At 40.6% G+C, this 17,179-nt stretch overlaps 1 protein-coding gene across 1 annotated transcript in view; it reads right to left on the bottom strand.

Annotated features, from left to right (window-relative positions):
• Positions 1-395: 395 nt before the first annotated feature.
• The window catches only part of RCBTB2 (regulator of chromosome condensation (RCC1) and BTB (POZ) domain containing protein 2), a 30,838-nt gene continuing 14,054 nt past the window's right edge, over positions 396-17,179 (bottom strand). Inside the window, exons 7-12 of the mRNA XM_005863212.2 lie at positions 16,922-17,064; positions 11,783-11,973; positions 11,124-11,250; positions 9,261-9,400; positions 5,142-5,272; positions 396-1,642 (exon numbers count right to left, since the gene is read on the bottom strand). Coding sequence (XP_005863274.1) covers positions 1,502-1,642; positions 5,142-5,272; positions 9,261-9,400; positions 11,124-11,250; positions 11,783-11,973; positions 16,922-17,064 — 873 coding nt within the window. The 3' untranslated portion in view covers positions 396-1,501. The remainder of the gene's footprint in view (positions 1,643-5,141; positions 5,273-9,260; positions 9,401-11,123; positions 11,251-11,782; positions 11,974-16,921; positions 17,065-17,179) is intronic.

Genomic DNA, 17,179 nt, shown 5'->3' with positions numbered 1-17,179 from the left:
GGGCTTCAGTATGCTACCTTATTTGAGTAACTGCTTTAAAATTCAAGCTCTAACCATTTGTTTTAAGTGGGCTTCAGTATGCTACCTTGAGTAACTGCTTTAAAATACAAGCTTATATCACATGGATTTATATACAAAAGGCATAAAGTTGATGCAATTTTGCTGTTTCTTAGGAATTAAAAAACATGGATATAAAGTACAGCATAGGGAATATCGTCAATAATATTATAATAATGATGTATGTATGGTGCCAGGTAGATACTAGAAATATCGGGGGGAACACTTTGTAAAGTACATGATTATCTAACCAGTATGCTGTACACCTGAAACTAATACAAAATAATATTGAGTAGAAACTGTATTTGAAAAAAAATTTAATAAATTAAAAATACACATCTATTATATTCAAATAAACACTTTATTATCAAATAGTTCAGTATCAGAACAAGGTTTCTAGTTCCAAGAGTTTTCTTTACATAATATCATATTGTGAAACGTATTAGGAGGATCTGATACTATCCTATATCTCATTCCAGTTTTTATTTTGCAGTTGGGTAACTTGTTTTTTATCTAAAAAGTATAAATTTATCTCATTCTTCTTAATGCTGTATATGAAATGTAAGTTTTAGTGCCTTTTCAGCTGGGATTTTATAATTATACTGTACCAGGTTAAGAGACTTGATTTAAAGTGACATAAAAGTCAATTACAAGAAAAACACAAACATTTTTATATACAGAGGCAAATCTCTCAACACAAAGGCAAAGGACATTTTGCAATTATGTAAGGCAGGTGAGCCCAGAAATAATATTCATTCAAAGATAGTAGTTCATATTCAATAATCCCATAAGCGAAATCAATGACTCAGAGTAAATAGAAAATTAAAGTTAGCCCTTAGGCCTTTGACAATTTATTTGCCAAGGTCTTTTGTGAATTCTAATTAATGCTCTAAATTAGCCACTATTTCTCAGAACGATGCACCAGAAGAATATGAACCTTAACAGATGCATGCTGTTTTAAATTTATCCTACAAAAAAAAAGTTATTCTCAGGGCATACTTAAGATTTATAATAAATTAATTGAGTGCCTACTATATGCAAGGCACTGTGCTGGATGCTGAAAATGTGGTGGTGACAGCATTCCTTGTCATTATCTATGCAATATCAGCCTGTTGAATAACAGAACATTCGACCAGACTAGCATATACTTAGACCAATATGCCAAAAGTGTCCAACTTAAGTGACTCAAAAGAGGAAATGGTAAATATAATAAGACATTTTAATTGTTTTCCCTGGAGCTTAGTCACATCTGATCAGAGTGTTTAATGCCTTTTATATAACTCTGGATTTCAGCAGATGGGGAAGACTGACCACCACCCCTCTTTTGACAGAACGTAAGTATTCAGCCAAATGTAGCTCATTATTAATACTATTAAAGAGAAGTTATTCTCTGGCTTTTAAAGGGAAGACAGGAATGCTAAAAATGTTTTCCTGCAGGTGAGGATCAATTTTTAAAGGCTCCAACTCTGCTTGCTTTGCTGATAAAGTTCTTCAGGAGATCATGGTCCATTTCTGCAAAGCCTGAAGTTTGTGTTACTACAGTCAAATGGTTTACACAAAACCTGAAGCAGAATTCTTCCAAATCCTAGGAACAACAAAAAAATATTTTAACAAATTCATATTTTCCAATGTAATGCAACGTAGAATGAAAACACACAATCAAGGAAAAAGGATTTGATAGCCAATAGGAAGACATATTGGTATGGCAATACCTAAAGAATAGTTATAAAACTATAGTGCTAATATGAATCTATGGTTGTAAAAATGTAAATGATAAAGTAAAACATTCAGGTTCCTCCACACCAGCCAATACCAGAAATAGGCACCTACATGTCTGAATTCTGTACCTTTCACAGTGAGAGTACTAGTATTACTAGTATTTGTACTGTTGGTTCCACTTTCAGTATTTGTTAAAAGTATGACATTCCTCTTTTATATTCCCCTAGGGCAGAGGTGGGGAGCATCTGGCCCACGGGCCATATAAGGCCCACAAAATCATTTGGTCTGGCCCTGCCAAGGCATTAGGGGTGAGTTAATTAAATGTTTAACCAAATATAGCAGGTTAATTTTTAAGTTGATAATTTTGTATGGCCCGCCAATGATGTTATAAATATGTAAATGGCCCTTGGTAAAAAAAAAGGTTCCCCACCCTTTTGTTTATTGTCTATATTATTTTGAATATAATACAAAGGGAATATAAAAGAGGAGTGTCATACTTTTAACAAATTCTGAAAGATGGGATGGTTGTTCCATCAGACCCTGATTACCTTCAGTAATCTTAACTGGGAAAATGAAATCATGACTTTCTCCTAAAAGAAACTCCTCAGATTGGTGTTTCTGCCTTACTATAATTCACTCTGGGCCAAAGAATAGTCCTGTAATACTTCTCTTGATCAGATTTGTAAACTTGAGACAGAATGAAGGTGGCTGGATGCTTTTTTGGCCCCAGACAAATTAGAGCTAGAGGCCAGCTGGCGGAGACTCCAGTTGCCTTTGACCCTGGGCTATGCTGCTGTCTTGACCCAGGACAAGGTGCTGCCAGGTAGAAGTCAACCCAAAAGTTTCTGCTGTATTAGCTGAAACTGATTTATTTAAAAAGCCCAAAATAATGTCCAAGCAATCACATATACACAGTACACATATAAATTATAGCAGATGCTGGAGATGAAAACACAGGCAAAAATTCACAGTAGTAATAGCCATGCCAATCAAATTCACAATATCTTTTAAGTAAAGAAACAAACTACATGAAGAAAATCTATCCATTTCACCCCTAAACAGCTACATAGGCTGCTAGGGTCATAGTGGCAATATGACATCTCTAAGTCCTTGGTAAGCCCTAAGTGATAGAACAGCCAAAAATACACACACACACTCAATATCAGAACATGTGACTATACATAAAAATGTGCTTCATTAATATATAGTGAATATACCAACATCCATTTGAAATTATGGACTCTTGCTTAAATTTTTAGAAATGACATTTTTGCCTATAGCACACTGAAGTGAAGCAAGACAGCAAATACGCTGTTCTTTATGAAAACCTGTATTTTATGTATACATATGGTCTACTTTACTGATTGTCTCTTATGTAATGTAGGTACAACAATTAGTTAGATGGGCTATAGTAAAATACAGTGCCTCTACAGGCAAAGTTGAAATTCACTAAACAAACATTTCTTTTTCTTTTTTAAAAATATATTTTATTGATATTTTACAGAGAGGAAGGGAGAGGGATAGAGAGTTAGAAACATCAATGAGAGAGAAACATCGATCAGCTGCCTCCTGCACACCTCCTACTGGGGATGTGCCCGCAACCAAGGTACATGCCCTTGACCGGAATCAACCCTGGGACCCTTGAGTCCGCAGGCCGATACTCTATCCACTGAGCCAAACCGGTTAGGGCAGAAACAAACATTTCTTGATATGTGTCAGGCACTATCCTAAGCACTAAGGATTTGGTTGTGAGTAAAGAAAAGTCCTTGCCATTCTTCAAGGAGCTTACTTATTAGAAAACAGAGAGCTGGAAGGTTAACCATACAAATAAGTCACATAAGTAAGGAATATGAAGAAGTCCTGGAAATTAAGCCTAGTTCAGATGAAAACACTATACTACATCCACCAAATTGCCATCCGAGGTAGCTCACCAGAGTCCAGAATTATCACCATGACTTTAACAAACTACAAAAAGCACAATGATTTTTTTATTTTTTGCCAGAAAGCATTTTGCATGTTGTAAGTGCCCAATAAAGCATTACCTGGATGCAAGACAAACGTCCACTATTCTTTTAAATGTCAATGTTTCTAGCTGGGTGAGACTTTTTAAAACATTAAGTAAAAAAAAACACACAAAACTAGTATTTAGAAATATATACATAATGTAATCTAGGAAAAGATTAGAAGGAGCTGTGTGAAAATGTTATGTTCTTTGGTTAATGAGTCATTTCCTTCCTTATTCTTTTTTTATTTTTCAAATTTTCTTTACTAAGCATATTATTATTTATATAAGCACACAAAAGGTTAAAACCTTTTCTTCCACCCACCACTAAAATGTCCCTGTTTTTTTTAACCAAAGGAGAGGATATCCTTATAACAAAAGGAAATCGACTCCAAGAAGTATAGCCTGTTTCCTAAAGATTTAGTTCTAAGACAGGTTTTCTTTCCTTTCATTATCATCAAAACAATACATGGTCACTGCACCAAGTTAAAAAAAAAACAAAGATAAGGAAATGAAAATCATCCATAATTCCACCATCTAAAGATAACCACTGACTATATTTTTCAGTCTTTTTTCTTCGTAGATAATGGGGGAAAAATCAGTCTTAGTCTTTTTAAATTCAGCTATTTATACTTTTAAAAAAATGAAAATGGGACCATAGTTTTTCATATTATTAATATTCTATATAGTTTAAACAATTCTCTAGGGTTCACATTGACTTTTTCTAATTTTTCAAAATTATAAACAATGCTGCAATAAACATCTTTTAAGTTAATCTTTGTCCAAATCCATGATTACTTCCTTAAGACAATTTATGTGAATTTCTTAAAGAATTAGATCTTTAGAGTTTTTAATACATATAATACCAAACTGTGCCCCAGAATGATTGTACCAGTTTGCACTTTCATCAGCAGTTTAGGAGGACAGCCATTGTTCTGAGCTGTAGTATTTCTAAAAATATATTCCCTGGTATGACAAATGTTTTTATTTATATTTTTCATTTGTTCATAAATCTATATGGTTCATTTGTTCAGTCAAATCACTCATATTATCTTTTTATTTTTAAGAACTATACATTATGGTAAGCTTGCTTTATCATATGTTGCAAAAAATTTCCCAGCGTATTATTTACTTTTTAATTTTCCTTGTATTTTTTGGTGTATAAGCATCTTTTTTTTTTAATCAAATCCATCAATCCTTCCTGCCTTTGAGGTCCACCCTAACGTTATATAGTCACTAATATTTCTTCTGATATTTTATTGTTTACATTAAGTATTTAACCTACTTAATGTAAAGATATGAAGTAGACACCTACCTGTTTTTTTTCCAGAAGGGAAGCTAACTGAAAAAATGCTTTTCTTACCTGAGCATCATACTTCACAGCAGCAGAGAGCAGAGCAATGGCATTCTCCTCACAGATGCCTTGCTTGATAGTTTGCTGGCAGAGCTTTTTCAAACGATTTTCTCTATAAAATGTAGCCAAATCTAGCAATCCTGGTGGAAAGAGATGTTTATGTGGGGGGAGTGACTTCAAGCATCCTAATTTAAACTCACTCAACCCTTAAGATTTTTTTTTTGACATTATTTTGAATATAATCCTTAGTGAAGGCTGTATAGATAGACTTGTGCTCATACACTCTGAGCAGGGGGCTTTCCCTAAAACATGGCTGAACTGAGCAAATACAATAGACAAACAAGCAGCCATGGAAAATAAGAGCAGTGAACAAGGCTTTAATATGTTTCCTAGAAATGCCCCTCTAATTATCTGTCCGCCTGCATTACCAATGTCTGCTCTGGGGTCATTTCCATCAGCATACATACATGCTATAATAGCGCTCATCTCTTAAAAAAAAAAAAAAGAAAAACCTGTCATGGGGACATGTCTGCCTCTCATCACCCTCCCCATTTCTCTGCTCCTCTCTACAGCAAACCTCCAGGGGAGAGTCCTCTGCTTGCTGCCTCCATTTTCTGAGCTCCCATTCTCATCTCAAGCCATTCCAGGCATAATTCCATCCCCTCCACTCCTGACATCACACCTGGGATTGTCACTAAAGGCTGCCACAATGCCAAGTCCAACGCTATTCTCCAGTTTCATCTTACTCAAGAATGACAAAATTTCCTGTGGCTGATGATCATCCTTTTCTTGAAATGCTTTGTTACTTGCTTGTGTTTTTCTTCTTTTTAATTAGTTACTCTTAAGTCTCTTGGCTAGACCATTTTTCCTGACTTTCAAATGTGAGGGTGCCCCAGGGTTCAATCCTCATATTCTTATTTCACTTATTCCCCTAAGTCAGTGGTCGCCAACCTTTCGGACCTCACGGACCACCACTGGTCCGCGGACCATCAGTTGGCAACCACTGCCCCTAAGTGATTCCAGCCCAGTGGTTTCAAATGCCATTAATTGTTATCTACCCCATAGGACACTATGAAGTACTCCAGTCAGGAATGGCCAGTTAGCATTTGAAAGACCCTTGTCAGGAGTTTCAGATACTACCTAAATCTTCAGAGAGAGCTAGAAATACTTTGTTATTGGTGAAATGAGTAGTGTTCAGGATATGTGGCTTGGCTCTAAATATCGTGAGCGCCCTTTTGCCTTTGCATGAATGGCATTCAAGCATCATGAGCTTAAGTAGTCCTATACCTGTGGAGTGGTACATTCGCTAGGTCTGCATCCAGTCCTAGGCTGGTCAAAAGGTTAGCTAAACCCTGCTACTAGAGTATTGTTACATCTACTTCAAGCTAACCTTCCAAGCAAGCTACTTTATAGAGGGCCTAATGGACAGATAGCAGAGATTTCATCAATCTCACAACATTTACTGTTCTTGTTTGTGTCTGCTATTGAGTTTTGTAAGTGTGGAAGAATTTGGTCAGAAACTTGCTTTCATTGTAATATGACACACATTATCAAAGTTAAGAAAGAAAAGCCTGTGGTCCATTGGAGGATGCTGAAACCATAAGAGTTGTGAATGGCTCAGTGGTTTCTGGTCAGTTTTCAACAACTCCCAAACTCATACCAACAGCCCTGTGTACTCCCCAGCTTCAGACTCACATTGACCCGGACCCGCAAGAACTGCCCTAAGACAGGACCCTGCCCTACGTTCCTGCTCAGGAGGCCTCACTCTGTACTGCCAGGCACACCCCTCATCACCCAAAGTGTGGTTAAGGAGCCGTGTACCCATTCTTACTTAGGGCACACTTTGGGTGTCTGGGACCCTGGGATTCCCCGACTAACTGGCCCTGAGACCACATATGTGGGTATTCCCTCCCCTCCAAACCATACCACCAATGCACAGCCCCCCAGCCTCAAGGGGTGGCCTGAGGTGGGGGTGGCTGGAGCTTGGACATGCAGGCTGTGGTGCCCACACACCCCTTGTGATGCAGGATGTAGCTGGTGGAGGGAAAAGGAAGGCACCTGGCTGCAAGCTGGAGGCCAGAGGCCTGTCCCTCCCATGCCACTGTGTTCAGCACAGAACTCCCAGGAGTCGCACAACTCTAAATTCCGACTAAAACTTAACCTGGCCTTTCAGTTCTCAATGAAGGTATACTTTTCAAGGTCTGAGGATTGAACATATTTTATCTGAAGTTAGCATCACATCTCACTAAGTTTTTAGATGTATGATACGTAGCCCTTTATTTGGACTCTTGCCCAGGGCCCTGCAAATATTAGGGGTGAGCTGATAAAAATAACTGCCACTTGAATGTTTAATCAACTCCTTTGACTTTTCAAACTCAAGAGCAGCATCTTTCCATCGTCTTCATCTCAGTGAATGATACTTCATTACCCCAGCCATTCAGGCCGAGCACCTCAGCACAGTCATCCTTCTCATCTCCTTACAATCCTTCTCTTTTCCTTACACCCACATCCCAGCCATTGACAAATACCATCAGCTCCATCTTTAAAATATCCAGATCTGGTCTCTTCAACGCCACCACTGCTACACCACTAACCCAGGGTGCCATCATCTCACACCTGAGCCATTAGAATTACTGATCTTTTAAAAACAAATCACATCATTCCTATGGTATAAGCTACTTGCTGCTTCTCCACTACACACACAGTCATGGCCACCTGGATATGACCACACTTTCCCCTACCTCCTATGCATCTGGCTGGGTTATGGCCTTGGCCAGCTCTGATCCATGGTTTGAAGTAAGAGGAACTTCCAGGACCCTTCCTCCTTAAGATTCTGGGCATTTGCCCTTCACCCCTTTGTCGCTGTCCCTCCATCCTGTTACCTGTAATGCAAATGCGGTCTTGGACCATGAGCACAGGGGCCACATATAGCAATGCCCTGCCCTGTATCCCTGTGTGAGAGAGAAAGATACTATCTTGTTTAAGCCACTCTTCCCCACCCCCGCCCCCCGCCATTTTACTGTCAGAATTAAAGCAAATCCTAAATAGCACAACCCTATGCTCAAAACCTCACACCAAGAAAAAAACTCAAGCTCCTCGCCATGGCCTTCACGGTTAGGTATGATCTTGCCCAGCTCTCAACTCCTTAATTCCTCCCAGTATAAGTCTTGCTCAGTCCATTCCAATCACCCTGGCCTTCCCCCTCCTCTTCCACATGCTAACTTTGCTCCTGTCTTAGACTTCTGCACTTACTGTTACCCATGCTGAGTGCTCTTCCTTGGGTCTCTGCATGGCCCACTCGTGACTCCCCAGGGCTCTGCTCAATGCACTTCCCAACGGAGGCTTCTCGACCCTCCTGACTGACTGCTTGCATTTATTGCTTAGGGCTGGCCTCCCTCATCTGAGTACAAGCCCCTCAGGGGTAAGGCCTCAGTCTGTCTCTGCACAGATGCCCAAAGGAGCTGCAGCACACAGCGGGCATGGGCACTAAAACACTGTGCAAGAAAGGAAGGAAACTGTAAAACTTCAGAAATCAGACTTTCGTTTACCTGAGTAAAATTACATGCTAATTTGGTTTAAAAAAATGTTATATTGACATGTATAAACATGTCAAATGAATGTTTAAAAATTTGGGGATTGAACTCTTTCTTTAGTTCCTGACAGCTGTAAACTGAAACTTAGTATGTATTGAACTCTGCATCCATGGGGTACCCTGTGTTGCTTTTGTAATGTCAGGTGAACACATCTGTCCCAAAGCCATCTGGGATGGAAATTCACAGATACAGAGACCAGCAGGGCTTATGATGTGGATTTTATCTGTTTTATAATGAAAACATCTTGAGGGCAATAGATATGATAGCTAAAAGTTATGTACAATACTAACATATAGTAATTAAGAGTGGTACCCGCTGCACAGTGATGATAATTCATCTATCTCTTCTTTAATCTATTCAGTCAACCTCTGAATGATTAGTAACAAGGGAAAAGAGTTTGGGTTCAACACACAAAAAGAGAACGCCTCTGCAATTGCACTCACAGTGACATCCGTTTAGGCTCCACAGAAATCACCTTGCCAAGTTACCCAGCATTTTGCCAATCTCTTGGTAAACTCTGGTGGTAATTAATTACCTACTGCCTCCTCAGGGGGAAGGCTGATGCTGTCTGTGTACAGGTATTCCAGGAAGGCTCGGTAAACAGGATATGAAAATTCACTCATTTCTACAATATCATCCTCACTGTCATCCAATGAAGAACGAAAATGCTCGCACCTGAAGGAAGAAAAGCATGTCAGGTCCTAGCTTCTTGGCAAGAGCAGTTAACACAAGGAGCACACCCCTGTGGAGCTTAAAGGGGGAGAACCTAACAAGGAGAAAGGAAACACAACATTACACATGACACTCGCCAAGTTGCACACTTTTATGTCCCTGCCCTGGCCCCTCACTTCCTCTGTGTCCAGTTTTCAAGCAACCATTAATTTAACAAGGTTGCAAATGCAAATCTGCTGTGGGAGAGCTGCCCCTGCAGACACACTGGATGGAGACAGTGCTGCCTCCCTGAAAGTAACCACACTGTGTCCAGGGAGCAGCATTTATGGAAGTCAGGTGGGTTTATTTTTGTAACTGCTGAGTAATTTTGTTTCTTCACTTCCTGTTACGGTTTGAATTGTCTCTCATAAAATTCATATGTTGAAGTCCTAACATCAGAATATAACAATATCTGAAGAAAGGGTCTTTACAGAGGTAAGTTACCAAGTTAAAATGAGGTCATTAGAGTGGACCCTAATCCAATATGACTGGTGTCCTTATGAAAAAGAGGGAATTTGGACACAGGTGTGTACACACACAGGGAGGACGCCATGTGAACACTGCATTTATGTTGCCACAAGCCAAGGAACGCCAAAGATTGCCAGAAACCCCCCAAAGCCAGGAGACTGGTGGACCAGGTTCTTCTTCGCAGCCCTCAGAAGGAACCCACCCTGTGAACACCTGGATCGTGACTCCCAGCCTCCAGGACTGTGAGAGGATGAATTTGTTGTTGAGGCCCAGTTTGTAGTGCTTTGTTACAGTAGTCCTGGAAACTGACATACACACACCCTTTATGAAGGTTTATGGACTATAATAAAAGTGAACAAATGTTGTACAGCCTGACCTTACTGAGAGGTGAACTTGAGACTAACATGCTATATTGAGCTTGTTATTTGTTGCAGTGGGATTTAAGTATCTATTAGACAATAGGATGGTTTTCAAAATCATTATGTGAAAAGAAAGAAGCCAGGCACAGAAGAAAACGTATTGTATAATTCCATTTATATAAACTTCTAGAAAATGCTAACTAATCTCTGTGAGAGAAGAAGATTACCTGCCCCAGAGCTCAGGGCACAAGGGATGTTTGAGGAGTGACAGAAACGTTCTCGATCTTAACTTGGGGTGATGCTTTCACAGGTGTATTCTTATGTCAAAGCTCCTCAAATGTGCACATTAAATGGACTTTAAATGGATGTAACTCATTGGTCAAAATTTATATCAATATATTTGATTTTTTAATACTCTGTGTTAGCTCTACCCTGGGTCTGTTGCTCTGGAAAAGCCGTATCTTCTCTTTTTTCAAGCCTCTAAAAGTTCTGTACCCCACAGCTGAGTGGGGAGAGTGATGTTCCCCGCCGGGCCCAGCGCTAGCGTGGAGGTTTACTTGTGTTGAAGCCGGCAGTGCTAACAGCTCACAACACTCACCGAGGGCAGCCGCTGCTCCCCGTTCCAAGTCGTGCAAGGAAGCGGGAGAGCTCCTGGAGAAAGCTCCCTGAGCCAACCGCGCTGCGTGGTCACCTCTGGTAGTTCTTGTTTTGTGAATATGTGTTTCCCAGGCTGCCCTGAAAGCTCCTAAGGGCAAAACCGGCCTCACATTTTCCCATAATTACTGAAGTGCCTAGAGTAGTTCCTTGGCAAATAACAAATGTATTTACTTATTTAATTCTCAAAATAAGTGATTCCATACCTAATTTTGAGAAGGACTTTATGTGCATAAATGTACTTTCCATCCACCAGAAATCTCAGGTCTGCGGTGTTGGGGTTGTCAAATTCCCTCTTCAGAGACTCAGCTACTGTGAGGTGGTCGTCAGGTTCTAAGACAATCACAACACCAGTGTTTCTAGCATTAGCTACAGACATAATGAAAACGCAGGCTGTAGTACAGCATTGCTCTGCGGCGCAGACACTCGGGAAAACGTCAGCTCTCTAAAATAACTGCGCAACTGAGCCATGCTTCTCCCCTAAATATGAACTCGCACCTCTGTAATGATTAAGGGTTAAAACCTCACACACATCTCTTTATAAATCTGGCAAAACAACAACTACACAGTACAAAACTATCTCACTAAATGAAATTTTTGAATATTTAAATAGACACACTAGCTAAAAAATAATTTCTCGATCAAGTTAAAAAGTAGTCAAATAAAAGTACTTTTAATTTAGTATGTAGTGTTTGTTTCTGATACTTTTAAGAGAAATCAAACTAGTTCCTTTTCACACGAGTCCATTTGAGGGAAATAAATGATATGATACTGCACTTAACAAAGTCTTTCCTATCAAAATAAAAGCACCAGAGTTCTCTTCCTAGTTTTCAAGCATCACCCAAATGGACAGTGATCAGCTCACCCACAGAGAGGAGGCGCCAGGAGACAGCGGGAGTGGCAAAGCAGGCAAACACGTCGTCTGTGCAGGAGAGGTGGGTGAGGTGAGGCAGGACCACGGACTGGCCCCGGCACTGGCCCCACATGTACACGTGCCCTCCCTGGGTCTTGGCGGCAGATGTGTGGGCAGAGTGGCAGGCTGCAATTTCTATAATTCTAAATTCACAAACACCAAGTAAACACAGTAAACAGAAGAAGAAATGACTTTATCTCATCTCCCCTTAGGTTTGATTTCAAAACACAAAACAAAAAAAGTTACATATCTAATCTAGATTTTCAGGCAGTACAGGTATTTACATCGAAGCTATACTTCAATGCACTTATAACTCATGAAGACCTTATTACCACTTCTAGCCAGCAGGCTTATAAAAACATGTACCATCCCATTTTGAAATCCAGTACAATCCAAGAGAGTAAAGACAAAAAAAGAAAGGGGGGGAAAAAAGGTGATATAACTTTTTATTAAAATGTTACTCACTGAAGTAGATAATAAAAGCTAGAACCATCTTAACACAGGTTCAAAAAGTATTTTCATCAAAACATCACCAATTTTAGAGTTAAATAGAGCATGCTCTAAGTCACCGCAACTCACACTGCGAACAGTACATTCAGTAGTGACACCTCACTGGACTGTGTCATCTAGAGCCCAAGCGTGCAGTTTTCTGGGACCCACCTGTGTGAGACCCCGGTGCAATAGGCTCATGACTGCCAAGGAGGCAGTTCTCAGAACACTTCCTAATAGAAAACACTATTTTTGTTTATTTGGAAGCAATTACTTTGCTCTAAGAACAAGCCACCATACAGATTCAAAGAAGACAGTAAACTATTTTACCCCAAGTGAGGCGGTCATCTCGGGTTTGCTGCGGCGCAGGCAATGGGATCAGCATCCTCAGTAACTCACTCAGAACCTCAGAGTCATCTTTGGCTTCTTCTCCCTCCTCACCTACCACTTCCTTCAGAATATCCACTTGACAGATAACATAGTCCCTTCGTAATTTCCCCCATCGGCCACCACCCTCAGTCAGACACACCCCACATCTGGACCAATGGAACAGTCTCCTAGGTCTCTCTGCCTTAGAACTTCTCTCTCCGCTGACCCAAATTGCACAACACCGGCAGGTTAATAATCCTCTTGAAACACCATTCTCACCAGTACTTTCAAACCTTCAGTGATTTCCCACAAGATAAAACCCAGACAAGTGACATCAAGGCCTTCCATAATTTGGCTTCCACCCATGTCCAACCTTCTTTCAAATGACTTTTGCCCACACACCCTATGTTCCAACAAACAGAGGTACACACTGCCCCTCAGTGTCTGTATTCACAGTTCAAGTCCTTATTCAGAAATGTTCTTTCCTTTCTCTTTGCCTCAGAAATCCTACCCATCCTTTAAGGTCCAGTTCAAACAGCCAGGAGGTAAGAGGTCTCTCGCTCACCTAAGCTCTTGCAGTACTGCCTGTCCACACCAGCTGGCCTGACACAGTTACCTTTCAGGTGGATATGTCTTAGTTAGATTACAAGTTCCTGCCAGGTTGATTCACTGGCTTATTTCTCTCTCCCTAAGCACCCACTACGTGTCTTACTAAATATAATTTGTAGATCATTTTATTGACTAATTGGGAAAGAGTCAACAACACAGAACAACTGAAGATTGGACAAGCCCACACTGACCAAGGCTAGCAATTGAAGGTGGAGATATTCCTCCACTGTGTGCTTTAACTAGAGGTTCCCCAGTCCAGGAGGATGGTCCTCGCACAATCTGGAGATTGCTGTGGTGGCTTCCCTCAGAAGGCTGAGAAATATTCTTTTCATGTGCAGCCCAAGTAATTCCCCTGATTTATTAGAAGGTAGCTCTCAGCTCTTGAAAACAACCCAAGTACTGGAGGAAATGAGGCTGTATGTTGCAGAGTGGGGAGCCTGGATGTGGAGGTAGGTTTGAATGCTAGCTTTACCACGAGGCTGTGTGACTGGGAATGTCCCTGAGATCTATGAGTCTGTTTCATCACATTGCAAGGCCAGTATTGCGAATTAAGTGAGAAAACATTAGGCCCAGGGGGTGGAGTGGGATGGAGGGGATCGATGAGGGAAAAAAGGGGGATATCTGTAATACTTTCAACAATAAAGATAATTTTTTTAAAGAAAAACATTAAGCCCTAAGCGCGATGACTGGTGTACAAACGTAGCCTAACAGTAGAAGTTTCTCAATATTACTACTTCTACTCAGCATTTTAAGTGCCAAAGCCTCATATGTGTAGAGAATGTGTATTTCTAATTGTCAATTCAAATTAGTAAGGCCTTTCCTATTTACATAGTTAAGTTAGTCAAATTGGCTCAAATCGAACCTCGCCTACATGGGGAAAATGGTCAATACTATTTTGCTTCTCAATAAGGATTTTTTTTCAAAAAATAAAGAAAAAGGGCAAATAAAATAAATACATTTATTCAAAGAAAGTGAATTTACTACTACCATCCATCTACCCTCATGTTACAACTACATATGAGAGGAGCAATAATTCACTTAAAATGGCTTGGTGCAGTAGGCAAAACATGGGCTGGGAGTCAGAGGCCAAGTACTTAAACTCTTATAATCCATTTTATCATCTTAAAAAAGAGAAGTGGAGGCTTGTGGTGAAGATAAATGAAGTAATCTACCATCCCAGTGCACATTCAAAAATGGTTCTTCTCGGAAGTAACAGTTGCTTCAAGCACAATGGGGTCTGCCCGGAAGAGCTCATGGCTTAGCTGAAGAGAGAAGGAGCGTATCTGTGAAACTGCAAACAGTTCCCAGATAACATCATAGCACTGCCTACAAGTGCTCTGGTGAGTAAGGGGAAATACCTGGGGTCTCCTCAGGGAGTCTTTAAAGTAAAAGGGGGTAAGAAATACATGGACAAATGTGTAGGCGTAGGGTGAAGAAGGTTCAACATTAAGAGGTCCTACCCGGCATAGACAAGCAACTTTGGGGGGAAGAGAGCAATGACATTTGCTAGGAACAGTGGGGTCAATCTTAGAACCAAGGCTGAAGGGTTTAGAGTTGATCTGATGTGATAGACAAGTGGGAAACAGCTGTGTAAACAGAGCCATGATAGGATGAAACAGAGTTCTTAAATTACTCTGGCAACAGTGTGCACGATAGGCTGAAAGGGAGAGGAAGAATAGCCTAGAAGGTGAGCTGGGAAAGGCTGATGGATGTGCAGATGTCATGTCCCAGCATGGTGCCAAGGAAGAACCCGGGTGGCCTTTGATATTGTGGGAGTTCAGGGCAAGTCACTCCAAGATGTGCTTCTATGGTATGCAGATTGTTTTGAGCTAAAGGCCACTTTAGCCATGGGCTCAAGAGAAATTTCTGCCCCTCCCTGAACTACCTAGAATAACTTGAATTAGGAGCCTTTTTTAATTGAGATTTTGAGAGAGGAAAGTAGAAGAGGAGAGAGACATAGATGTGGCAGCGTAACATCGACCAACTGCCTCCTGCACACCCCCTATTAGGGATCAAGCCCGCACCCTAGCATGTGCCCTGACCGGGAATTGAACCAGCAACCTTTCGGTGCACAGGAGGATGCACTGGCCAGAGCAGAGATAACCTATTTTGATCTATCTATAGGGCAGGACAGACTTCTATTTACTAAACGTCTGCTCTTCTTATCATCCTACAATGACCCTTTGAAGCCCCCAAAGCACCTTACCTCATCCTAGCTCAGGATGTCTCATATACATACCCATGTTCCCTTCTATTTCTGAACCTCGCATGTATGTAAATTCTCTGACTGTGTCAGTATGCGGGGTCCCCATACATATGTATATATTAAATTTGGTTATTTTCTCTTGCCAATCTATCTCATGTCTATTTGATTACTATACCAGCCAGAAGAACCCTGAGAGCAGAGGAAAGTTTGCTCCTGCCAGATAGTATCAATGAGAGGAAGCAGAGGCCTGAGTCTAAGAAAACACCAACCTGGCAGTGTGGAGGGAGGGGGCCCAGTGCTGGTCAGATGGCAGGATGGGGGCTCAACATACAGATATCTGAGCAGTTAACAAAAGAAAAAGGCCTTCTACATTTTATCTACTTTAGTTATAAAGCAACCCGGTAATCTCTGGGAGAAGGGGAGGTTAGAACAGCCCAACACTGTTTAGATAAACATTAATTAACTACTCTGTTCTCATCATATGTAATCACTTCCACAATGACCTACTCAGCAAAGACTTTTAGATTTTTTGAATATCTTTTGTGTACTTTGGGGAAACACTTAAAATGATAGCCTTCCTTTTCCATGATAATATTCTATGAAAAATGTAACTGGTTGAAACACAAAGAGTGTCCATCAACGCTAAACTACCCACCACAGAAAATCAAAATTCCTACATTCACTTCTGAAATGTTTACTATTAGCCTCACAAACAGGGAGCAGCCTTTGCCGTTACAGGAGGTGGAAACACTGCTTTTTGGAGAAGGGCTGGTATAGAGACAGCAAAGGGGTTGGGATGCGGAAGGATGAGGAACTGGCCTTCCCTAAGCACGGCCTGGTGACATTCTCCTGAACTCCTAGGGACACAAGGGAAGTCCAGGGAGGGGCACAGGCATGGCTGACGCTGCAACTGCTATAGGAAGGAGGGGGGAGAAAGTTTAGAGGGAACCTTCAAGTCCAGATTTGGGACCAAAGCCACTGCCTAGGTACCTCGCCTTTGCCTGAGGTCGTCTGTTCTGATACCTGATTCATATCAAGAAGCAAATTTTCCTAAACCACAGAACACAGACTGCAAATGTTATCAACTTCCTCTTAAGAATGTAAAACAGAAAACAATGAGGAGGGCAGGAAAAGGTCAGTTGTGAGGAGAAGAATGTAGAATATTTGTTGGAGGTTTAGTCATTGTAGTTTGTATAGAGTAACTATTAGAGGTATAGATGAAATATGGCTAAGGGAAATAGAATATTTGACATAAGTTAAATTCTCCAACAATCCAAAGCCAATTTTAAAAAGGAATGAATGCTCATGTTAAAGAATATTCTAATACTAGCAGCAAATTCCCTACAATTCTATATTATGTCTAAATTTTGTTTAATCACTAAGGAACACTGAGGTTATTTTGAAAATGCACATATTACCTGTCCTTTTCCACAACAACAGGAGTAGGATAGGACTGGTTACTTTTATTGCCAGTGCCCAACTGGCCATAAGAATTTGCACCCCAAGCATATACTTGGCCTTCATCTGTTAATACTAATGTGTGTGCGTAGCCACAGGCAACCTGAAAGAGAAAAACCAAATCCACTCAGGCCTGCTAATTGAGAGAAATATGCTTTCACAGAATAGGTTAAGAAAAAAAAAAAAAAAAAAAAAAAAGGGAAAGGGGGGCCCAGAAA

Source organism: Myotis brandtii, unplaced genomic scaffold (genome assembly GCF_000412655.1).
Source record: "Myotis brandtii unplaced genomic scaffold, ASM41265v1 scaffold174, whole genome shotgun sequence".
Taxonomy (NCBI): domain Eukaryota; kingdom Metazoa; phylum Chordata; class Mammalia; order Chiroptera; family Vespertilionidae; genus Myotis; species Myotis brandtii.
This window is presented reverse-complemented; position numbering and strand designations above follow the sequence as displayed.